The following is a 12,140-nucleotide window of genomic DNA, read 5'->3' on the forward strand; positions in this document are numbered from 1 at the left end:
TCTTTTTTAAAGGACATTTTTATATTTCTTAATACATTCCTTTTTACTTTGTTTTGTACTTTATACTTTTTACTTTAATGATGAGTGATGAGTATGTTAATTCTTCAGTCCTTTTTTTTAGTTTGTTTCATATGTACTGTTAACAGATGCACTTTTTTATTTGTATCATATCTTGTGCTGACCCGGCTTATCTGTCAAATTTTTAAAGTCAATATGGCCCCCAGGCCCAAAAGTTTGCCTACCCCTGCTTTAACGTCAAATTCGAAATAGAACCATCGGTGCAATTTTGGCGGTAATGGTGATCATCTTTGCACGATCTGCCTTTTTCTCAGAATTTGATGTCAAAAGCAATACAAAAAAAAATATGATTCAATATTTGCTTCATCCTGTGAAATCACTTGCTTATCACAAAATAAGAGCATTCCAATTTGTTGTTTTTTGTAATAATACCTATAAATATATAGTCCTTTTTTTCTCCCCTATCTTTCTTTCACCATCCCTCATCCTCTCTATTTGCCTTTCAGCGCCAAAAAATAAAAAATACCCCCCAGCAATTGTAGTTGAATGGGACTGCAAACGTGGGCCAAGCCGGATAAAAAAAAAGAACGCCAATGTTGTTTAATGGCAAATAAAAATGGCAACCGGCGGTGAGAAAGTGAGAAAATCAATGCGCTGCGTCCCGAGCTTTGAATCAATATGTTATATAGTCGCATTATTTAATTTGACCTCTCTTTGGATTAAAACTTGAAGCTGTAAAACACAAGACAGGTTGTGGCCTAAGCAGGTTTTGAACTACTGTAGGGATATGGTAGTAAATATGGAGAAATGGGGGTGTATTGTGTATTGTATTGATCAGTATTGGCTTGACTGTTGGCTTGATTAAGCTTGAAATTTACTGCAGCATGACATTGGAATTGTACAGTTGTGTGTGTGTGTGGTTGGAAATATTTGAGTTACACACTCGGCAATTTTAAAAATCTAATTAAATTAACAGTTGAGGCTGTTTTTTTTTCTGTAACTCCTCACTGTGCTCACACAGACTTTACATTAGCAAAAATTGATGAAACCAAACAACTTCCAGTTCATGTTAGAGGAAAAATAAGCAACAAAATTGTTGTTTCACAATTGGAATCTCTATCATTTAACATTGATTATGTTTTGATATTAACCTTGTAATCATTCCATTTTGATCTGGTTATATTCCTATTGATTTTTCTCTCTGAATATGATGTTGTATGACTTCTTGCAATATATTTGTGATAATATTTCAGTGCACTAAGGCCACATATTGCTTGTGTACACTTGACAAAACGTTTTTGGTGTCCTTTAGTATAAATTGTCTTTTGTGAATTTAAGCCGTAGTAGACATGTCATCATAAAACGGATCCATCTCGTCCTAGCAATTGCAATTAGAAATGGATTTGATGTGGACTGAGCACATTACCATTCAGTCGGCTTAATTAGCTTTCAGACCAAGGCGATCAATCAGACTTCGCCGTGACAGCTCCATTACTCCGACGATGCACACGCCTATGTGCCTATGTACATATATAATATATATTATAATACATGTAGCTCTATATATTTACCGTATTTTCACCACTATAAGGCGCACTTAAAAGTCTTACATTTTCATACCTGTCAACCTCGAACCATTTGTGATCTTACCAAATTTTGTTTTCGCCCTTACATATATGTATAAATACATGGAAAATCTTACCACTTTACTTTTTTGCAAAACAGACCATAAACAGCTGATCAAATGAAAGTAAACATAAACAAGGGAACAGGAAACGGAAATCACATGGTGAAAGTGTTACAAAACGAAATGTTTATCATGATCTTTTTTTTTTAGCCAATCAGAGGCGCCGGTACATATATCACTTGGCAGACATGCGTTTCCGGGAAGAAACAATGGCGGATGGTGAAAAATGGCTAGAAAGTGCCTTAATTTATTTTTTTTTCTCAAAATCACCGTTTAGCGTACCATTTTCATGTGTACAGCGTACCAATATAAAAATGGGCTTTCAGTTGTACCAATTACGGCGAGAACGTACCAGTTGACAGGTATGCATTTTCTCCAAAATAGACAGGGCGCCTTATAATCCAGTGTGCTTTATATATGGACATTTTTTAAAATGTGTCATTCATTGAGGATGCGCCTTATCATGCAGTGCGCCTTATAATACAGTGCGCCTTATAATGCAGCGCGCCTTATAATGCAGTGCGCCTTATAACGCAGTGCGCCTTATAACGCAGTGCGCCTTATAACGCAGTGCGTCTTATAACGCAGTGCGTCTTATAACGCAGTGCGTCTTATAACGCAGTGCGCCTTGTAATGCAGTGCGCCTTATAATGCAGTGCGCTTTATAATGCAGTGCGCCTTATAATGCAGTGCGCTTTATAATGCAGTGCGCTTTATAATGCAGTGCACTTTATAATGCAGTGCACTTTATAATGCAGTGCACTTTATAATGCAGTGCACTTTATAATGCAGTGCGCCTTATAATGCAGTGCGTCTTATAATGCAGTGCGCCTTATAATGCAGTGCGTCTTATAATGCAGTGCGTCTTATAATGCAGTGCGTCTTATAATGCAGTGCGCCTTATAATGCAGTGCGCCTATTAATGCAGTTTGCTTTATAGTCGTGAAAATACGGTTACAAAGTAGCTGTGACCCCGAAATGCCCCAAAATTACCTTTTTAAAAAAAAAAAAGCATTTTATAGTTAGATTAAAGCAAGGGATTTGTATTGCATGCAAAGCTCTCCCCAATTAACAAAGAAATAAAGACTGCATTGGCTATGGAAGGTCACATGACAAATGGTATTCCAGGAGAAATAATAAGAATAATAATGATAACCCCCTATTTCCGCTTTCAACGCATATAGCACCAAGGCATTTCAAAAAGGTCGCTTTAGTCTGAAGGGTCCAGCATTTTGCTCACATTTCTCCCCGTGGGGAAGCGTCCTTATTTTCGGGGATTTCCTGCTTAGTCCAATTGGGATGTTTTTTTTTTTTGTGGCAATATTTTCCAATGTATAAACTCTTTAAAAAGTGTGTCTAGAGCTCTAATTGAAACCCCCTTTAAGCAGTTGAACACCTCCCTTTTCTCCCTTTATCACACATGCACTCCTCTCTACACACATTCATTAGAGCAAATGGAATTATAGGAGGATTGGAAACATAATCTTCCTCCCCGGTGGGGTGGATGAACCGAGCCATTAATTTCCTCAATGCTAACTCCCAACTCGGCTCACTTTGGAGACGAAAGATCGTTGGAGTCACTTGGATTCAAAGCTAACTATTCTCAGTTAAGCATTTAAAATTTGCTAGATTTGGACAAAAAATAGTCCCACCATTGATGGAAGTCAAAGTCTTTGGAAATGTCATTCAATTTGAATACATTTAACACAAAAAAAAGTCATGTTGCTGTAGAGCAGGGGTCGGGAACCTTTTTGACGAAGAGAGCCATAAACAATTCATATTTTCAAACATTATTCCTTGAGAGTCATACTAAGAATTTAAGAGTTAAAATACATGGAAATGTGTGCATTTATTAATCATTTCACCACTTGTAAGGTAAAAAAAAGTCTGAATTGTTTTGAGAATATTATTTTACTGTTGCTAATCAATGAGTATCAATAAAAGTATGCATGCAGAAGAGTCTAATGAAGATAATTTATGATTAAAAAGGTGCTTGAGATCATGTCGGCGCTCCCATTGGTGCGTTGGGCACTTAGATCTCTCACTAACAATATTTTACCACACATGTTAGTGGAGAGCCATATACACCCATCAAAAGAGCCACATTAGGCTCCCGAGCCATAGATTCCCTCCCCCTGCTGTAGAGCTTTCACCAATATTTCGCACAGCATTGAAAATGAAACAAATCCTTTTACTAAATCTGCATTCTACTTGTATTTGTAAAAACTGAACCCCTTCAAATCAAAGAAATGTTTGCTCAGGTCACTCGGTCCCATTTCCGTCATTCTAGTAAACAGATGAATATTTCCATTTCCTTTTGAAATAGATATGTAATGTAAAACAGTTGAGATGCTCATTAACAAACGTGGACACACAAACACATTGTTTTCAGTGCTTGTAATGCATTTCAGGTTATTTTCCATTCGTGGCCCTGATGAATTATGTATTCTCAATATCACAACTACCAAACTTCATAAGAAAACAACAAACTTCCATTTGTCTTATTTTCCTTGGATTCCGTATAGGAAGTTCTATAGACCGGTCACATTAAAAGTTGCCAGCGCGACCTTTGAAAAATGCCAACGTGTGGCAGCTGCTTCACATGTGACACTAAAAGAGAACCAAGACATTGATTAATGGGCATTTTAAAATGTTACACGTACACATGCAATCCATATTTAATTGCTTAATGTCATCTCAATCCCAGTCCGGGTGTGCTCAGCACTTTTGAACCATTTGAAGTGTGCGTGACAGACAACTGACACCTAAATGTATGTTTGCCTTCAGACTGCCACTGAACTCCTACTTTCCTGCAATGAATACTAATGAGGCTTGTGGTTTGTGTCAGCCCCATCAGAGGTGGAATCAATCTACCTGTCAGCTATTATAGTATTTTCTCGCATATAAGCCGTGTTTGTAACTCAAAAAAATCATGACTGAATCAAGAATACGGCTTATACGCGCACAAATTAGACTTGACATGGTTGAAATGCTGTAACGCAAGACAATGCGGTCAATACGGTCGTTTATTTAATTCTACCTGTCAGCTATTACCGTATTTTCTCGCATATAAGCCGTATTTTTAACAAAAAAAAATGACTGAATCAAGGGTACGGCTTATATGCGCACAAATTAGACTGCCAGGTGAAAACAAAATGCTATAACGCAAGACGATGTGGCTAAAACGGTCTTTTATTTCAATATAGTGGGAAAATAAACAGATAAAATGCTCAACAAAATAGATTTGGATGTCCATGAATGAAATTCAAGAAAAAAAACTGTCTTCATAAAACTTAAAAAAAACTCACTTGCTATTTTCTGGCTCAGGGCCAAACACGAGTTGCCTCGATACATGTTTGTAGTGTTTACCATGTCAGCACATCACAATAATTGTTAAAGCTGATCGAAGGTCTGGCAGTCGAGTGTTCAAATTTCAGCCTTGATACTTGCGTAATGTGTATCTCTTGCTATTATTGCACCCAGAGAGTTGGTGAAAAAGTAGCATATTTGTACTCTCTCTTAAAACCAGGAATATGGAGGTGAAATTGTAAATAGGAGAAAATTGTGAATAGGTGAAAATTTTGAATAGGTGAAAATTTTGAATAGGTGAAAATTGTGAATAGGTGAAAATTGTGAATAGGTGAATATTGTGAATAGGTGAAAATTGTGAATAGGTGAAAATTGTGGATAGGTGAAAATTGTGGATAGGTGAAAATTATGAATAGGTGAAAATTGTGAATAGGTGAAAATTATGAATAGGTGAAAATTGTGAATAGGTGAAAATTGTGAATAGACCAAAAGACCGGCGACCAAACGTCCGAGCACTGTTGTGAATAGGTGAAAATTGTGTATAGGTGAAAATTGTGAATAGATGAAAATTGTGAATAGACCAAAAGACCGGCGACCAAACGTCCGAGCACCGTTGTGAATAGGTGAAAATTGTGAATAGATGAAAAGACCTTCGACCAAAAGACTGGCGACCAAACGTCCGAGCACCGTTGTGAATAGGTGAATATTGAGAATAGGTGAATTTTGTGAATGATGATTGTGAATAGGTCTTATAAAATTTATTTTCAGGCGATTTTAAGAGTACGGATTATACGTGGAGCTGGTCAATATGCCAAATAATACGATAAATCCTTTAATGGACTTGACCGCTAACTTTCGCAGATACATGTGTATGTGAACTTGTTCCAGATTCTTGTTTTTTTTCTTTTTGCCAATACAAAGAGTCGTCAATTTGTGTGTCTGGGTGTGTCATCTCCTGCTTTCTCTCCATCTCCAGATTCCTCAGATCAGCTACGCCTCCACGGCCCCCGAACTGAGCGACAACACTCGCTATGACTTCTTCTCCCGCGTGGTACCGCCGGACTCCTACCAGGCTCAGGCCATGATGGACATCGTCACGGCCATGGAGTGGAACTACGTGTCCACTCTGGCCTCCGAGGGCAACTACGGCGAAAGCGGCGTGGAAGCCTTTGTCCAGATCTCACGAGAAACAGGTAAGAAAACTCTATTTTTCTACCCCTTGCGTGTACTCTCGTTGACAAATAGAAGCCAAAATCGAGAATTCCTTACCTTTTAATCACTCTACCGGGCTTGTTAAGCATTGCGGAGGTGTTTAGAATCAGTTGGCAATCATTCCCTGTGTTAAATGGACGGACCAAGAGAGAGTCAATTGTAGGAGAGTAAACAAGAGCTGTTTTGATGGCAAGCATCTCTGCAGAGCATCACACCGTCTCGCATCATCTCACCGCATACGCCAAGCGATATTGACGTGGGAGGAATGGGGTCGGATTTCTCTCGTTTTATTGGGAAAACATCACTTTGGGCAAATATTTACTGAGTGACGGGCCTCAAGACGAGATCTCACTTTGTCAAGCCTCGCTATTCACTCACGTGTTGCCGGGCAGGTCGGCGAGCGGCAATTTCCGGCGCGGCGGCGCTCTTTGCCCGTACGTTGGGAGTCGGCGAGCGTCAATTTCCGCGGCCTTTCTGCTTTGTGTATGGGGAGCTGGCTGGCCTTGGGGCAGCGAGTTGTGGTAGTCAGCACTTCCGCGGTTACCGCCATGTTGCCTCAGCGCGTGTGTTTTGGGACTCGGCAGATAGCGTGTGGGAGACGTGGCGTGACAGCACGCCGGGTGCTTGTTTGCATATTGCACACGGCGACAAAATTGAGATGGACTTTGGAGGTTGATTTCTGTTTGCGACCTGTTGGTGGCGTTAAAGAGTAGTTTGAGTAGTAGTTAGGAATAAAGTCGACTATGGCTACTTAGAAAATTAATTGGTTTGGGAGGATTTTTCTAAAAGTCGAAGCATTTTTTTTTTTACATTGAATTATTATCATTTGTTCCACAATCTTTAATGAAATTTGGATAAAATAGGAATGTAAATGTATGGATTTATGCAAAAAGAGCATAAAGTTCATCAAAATGATTCGTTAAGCATTGAAATGAAAATAAATGCAAAGACATTTTCTAATGGTGTGGTCAACCTAAGGCTCATGAGCCATATTTGGCTCTTTTGATAGGTGCAAATGGCTCTCTGCTAAGGTGCAAACTAAAATGTACCTCTAGTGCCACTGTATTTTCACTGTTCAACAGATGTGTCAAAGTAGCGGCCCGGGGGCCAAATGTGGCCCGTCTCTTTATTTTATGTGGCCGGAGAAAGTATATTATGATTTAGGTTCACGTTCCAATGATTATAGGTCTATATTATATTTTCAAATTTTCCCTTTTTTTGATCAATAATTGCATTTTTGTAATCTATTTGTGTTTTTAGTTCAAAAAGCATTTTGTAAAATCTAAAAAATAAATATACATCAATATTTTCTGTTTACAATTTTAATATTGAACATGATAAAAAAATATTTAGTTTCCTTTTGAAATGAAAATAAGGTCTATAAACATAGTTTTATATCTATAAAAAACAGAATATTTAGGGATTTTGATCCATTTCTTTTAATCTAACTTAAATAAAAAAAATATATATATCTCTATAATATATCTAAAATTGTCAACAGCCTTGGTTCACGCAATATGATTGGTTTAGGAGTCACAAGGTGCCTGCTTAAAAATGCCTATGCTTACGTATGTTTATTCAGTAAATAAAAGTTAGAAACCTGGTTGTTACCAGCTATATCAAATTCAAATATTAGCAAATTAAGTCAACAGTTTCTCATTTCAATGCACACCGTTAGCCATCAATATCACCTTTCTTTTTTTTTTGTATGCACACAGAACCACAGGGAATTTCCTGGTGATTATTTTGTGATTGCAGTGCAATGATTGCGCCCCTACGAGTTTCTTTGCGTGGTAATGGCGGGCGTTGCTTTTAATTGGCGCACCATTGTTTGCTCCCCTTCACGAGTGCGTTTGCATGCTAATGCCGTCGGCGTTTCGCAAACGGGGCCCGAAGTGGACTTGTTGCTGAAGCGGTCGTCATGACGACGGGAGGCGGGAGGTGGGCCTTGCCCTACTTTTGCGCCCCGGAGGAGCCGAAAAGAAAAAGTTTGGCGCAGCTCATTTTTCAGCCTCACCATAGTCAGCAAAAATCTTGGTGTTTAAAATGACTGCTGGCGGCACAGGGTGAAAATAACTTTATTATTTTTTTTCCTGATTTCTTTAACCATACAATTTCTGACACCATTCTCCTAATATTTGGCTTTAAAAGTAGTTGCTTTGTCGCCAAATTTGTGAAAACCAAATCACTTCCAGGTTATGTAATGATACAATCTTGTGAATTCGAGAGAATTTTCAGATTTGGTAAGGCATTTTTTTTTTCATCTAAGGAACTGAAAAAAGAAATTGAATTGAAACAAAATGCCTTTTTGTGTTGGATTGGATAACTTTATTTATCCCGTATTCGGGAAATTTGTTGTCACAGTAGCAAAAGGGTGAGGATGCAGAAATAGGAAAGGCATTTTAGACATAAATAGTTAGGTAATAAGTCAGTTAATAAATCAATACATGAATAAATATCTAAATAAATAAGCGTGTTGCTGATATATACAAATACACATACATTTACATATACTTATACACATACATTTACATAAACTTATACACATGTACATGTACATATACACATACATATACACATACATGTACATATACATATACACAAATGTGTACATATACATATAGACATATGTGAACATGTACATATACACATACGTCTACATATACATATAGACATACGTGTACATATAAATATACACATACGTGCACATATACATATAGAAATACATGTAAATATACATATAGACATAAGTGTCTATTTACATATATATACACATGTGTACATATACATATAGACATACGTGTACATATAAATACACACATACGTGCACATATACATATAGAAATACATGTACATATACATATAGACATAAGTGTCTATTTACATATATATACACATATGTGTGCATATACATATACAAATACGTGTACATATACATATACACACGTGTACATACACTTTTTCACATACGTGTACATACACATATATATAAGCACATATATATGCATACATACACAGTAGGTCTTAACACATCATTTGTTTTGCAAAAGCAGCTGATGAGACGAGTTTTTACTATTTTAAAAAGAGTGAAGATTCATAGTCGCTCTCCTATCGTGTTGTATCTCTCATTGTTCATCGATTTGGCAGTTGATAAACGTGTAAGCCTCAGCACTAACAGTACTTCCCGATAGCTCTCGGAATTGAAGGTGTCGGAGAAACTTTACAACATGACAGCCAACCCCGCTGACACCTCCATAGATTAGATGCTCTTATCCTACGTTGCTCACCACTCGAGCGCTAATAAAACTCAGTGTGAAAGTATGAAGAATGCACATAGTTTCTCGTATAATTCAAGGCGGCGCCCATGGGTTTTTCCATCCCGTCCCGTCCCGTCAGCGCCGACTCGCCTCTCGACACGATGTCACGTTGCACTTCAAAGCGCTGATAATTCACTCCCCCCATCGTGATATGCGGTCGGATTTCGTGAATGGAACAGGAGGGCTTATCTCCGGCGAGGTGAGGCCGTAGGGTTTAAATCCCGAGCCGAACAGATCTTTTCTACCGCCTTGCCATCTGATTTTATTGCTCAGCAGAAAGATGCAGGTGTTCATACCGTGGGGGGGCCTTTTTCGATGGCGGGATGCGCTGTGGAAATTGATGTGTAAGCCCTAATACATGTTCGCTACCCAGCACAATGCACAGAACATGAGGAAAGCTAAAACATGCTTTAAGGAACACTGATGCGTGACCCACATAGAAAACGGCAACTTTTGTTAGAAGAAACATGGCTGCCAACATCGAAGTCCTTGTAGTGAAAATGTTTGCTTTGAGTTGAGGTTGAGTTTGATTTATTTAATAAGGGACAGCGCGTTAATGAACATATATGTATATTCTTGTTAATGAACATATATGTATATATGTATGTAAATATTTAAGATTGTAGCCCAGGGCTAATTTCCATCTCCTTGTGTAGGTTGGATTGGATTGGATAACTTTATTCATCCGGTATTCGGGAAATTTCGTTGTCGCAGTAGCAAATAGAAAAGGCATTTTAGACTTAAATAGATAGGTAATAAGTAAGTTAATAAATTAATAAATATACCTATATATACATATACACATACGTGTTCATGCACACATAAATACTTACACATACATATATATATAAGCACATATGTACATACATACACAGATGTACATGCAGACACACAGTATGTCTTATCACTGCAGCAGTCTATTGCTGAAAGAGCTTCGGAGGGACTCCAAGATAAACGAGGACACATACTAGACTCGCATACACAAACGTAGCACAGTTTTAGATAGCATTGTGATGGCAATTTTTTTTTCGTCTAACAGCCAGGCTTGAAGATGATTGGCCAAGAGGTTTAGAGACGGGAGTTGACGTATGCTAATATGTATTGAGTTGCAGGTATTAAGAGAGAAGGTGCTTTGGGTATTATAGCAGTCTTTTTGAAGGGAACTACAGAGTCACCTCTAGAGCCAGCTCTTGTTGATGTGTTGGATTTTTTTGGTTCAAAATCTTGCAGTGGAGGAGGAGCTTTGTGTTGGAAGATGTGTGATTTGATTTGTCAATTTTGTCTTGAACTATGGACTGATTTGAGAAGCATTTTGCTGTCAGTATTTTTATAATGAAACAAAATCATCCCAAGGACAAAATCCTTTAGCGTTGCCGTGGATTCTTTTTTTTTCTTCTCCCTTCCATGCAACTAATGGACCGAACAGAAATGTCACCTCGCCCTCAAGGTTTCCGAATCAGTTTGTGATGTCTCCATATCTGTTTTTGAAGCGGTGCTCCAAAAAGCACACCTGTTCCCAGCACACTGAACGTCAGCATCATCCGACCTTATCGTCTTCTCGACAATTTTCAATATACTTGCTAAAGGTGGAACTGACCCTAAAAAAAAAAAAAAAAAACATTCCAAAGCTGTGGCTGTCACGGATAGGCGTCCAAATCTTTCTAGACTAGGATTATATGGCAGGGATTTTCAAGAATGTGCAAATGCTCTTTGATTTTTTTACTTGTCCCGAGGTTATTTTAGCTTTCTTGTGTCGTGTCCTTCATTTTAGCCATCAGAAAATGTCGCCCTTTCATCGGCGCGCATGCTGAGTCACACAAACGGAGGGTGCTTACCCCCGGTTCGAGCCGTTGGATGTCGTACGAGCGAGCGTTACTAATTAAAGCGGCTTTCCCGCGTATCTCAAGGTGAAGCTGTCTTTGTAGTGCTCACCTGAAGGCCCAACTCATCCTTGACATCTTCCATCTTTCATGTTTTTTTTCTTCTCTTTTTCCATTTCAAGGAATTTCTTTTGAGTCCAAACTAGCCTCTGCTTATTGAAGTCGCCCTTGTGTGGTTCATTTGAATCTAAATGATCATCTGAAGACATTAAAAAGGGGCGATTCAATTAGATCGCAGGTGACGTAGGCCTTATGGTCGCTATATCCCAGCTGGGCGAATCCGACAATATCCATTAGGAGTTAACGGCCCATTATGCATCACTTTGCTATCTCCACGGGACACTAAAAGAGGCCACCATGATCAAAGTACTTGTTTAAATTTCATCGCATCAACCCAAACCACCCATTGTCTTCCAATGGATGCGATATGACCACCAATGGGAATTCCCCGATTCCCAACACGTATTTGCTCATGGTTCCGTACTCATTGGCTACTGTGGCAGGACTCGGGAATAGAAAATATATTCCTGGTTGCTTGCCTTCTATCCACACCACAGGTGTCAAAGTGGCGGCATGCGGGCCAAATCTGATCCGCTGCATCATTTTGTATGGCCCGAGAAAGTAAATCATGAGTGACCACTTTCTGTTTTAGGATCACATTAAAATCAAGAGTATAGATGTATATTAAATTTCCTGATTTTGCCCCTTTTAAATCAA

At 38.6% G+C, this 12,140-nt stretch overlaps 1 protein-coding gene across 2 annotated transcripts in view; it reads left to right on the plus strand.

Moving 5' to 3' along the window:
* Positions 1 to 12,140, plus strand: part of grm8a (glutamate receptor, metabotropic 8a) — a 137,080-nt gene that overhangs the window by 52,407 nt on the left and 72,533 nt on the right. For both annotated transcript variants that reach the window (XM_077709296.1, XM_077709297.1), the window contains exon 3: positions 5,991 to 6,207. In XM_077709296.1, coding sequence (XP_077565422.1) covers positions 5,991 to 6,207 — 217 coding nt within the window. The remainder of the gene's footprint in view (positions 1 to 5,990; positions 6,208 to 12,140) is intronic.

Source organism: Stigmatopora nigra, chromosome 23, assembly GCF_051989575.1.
Source record: "Stigmatopora nigra isolate UIUO_SnigA chromosome 23, RoL_Snig_1.1, whole genome shotgun sequence".
Taxonomy (NCBI): Eukaryota; Metazoa; Chordata; class Actinopteri; order Syngnathiformes; family Syngnathidae; genus Stigmatopora; species Stigmatopora nigra.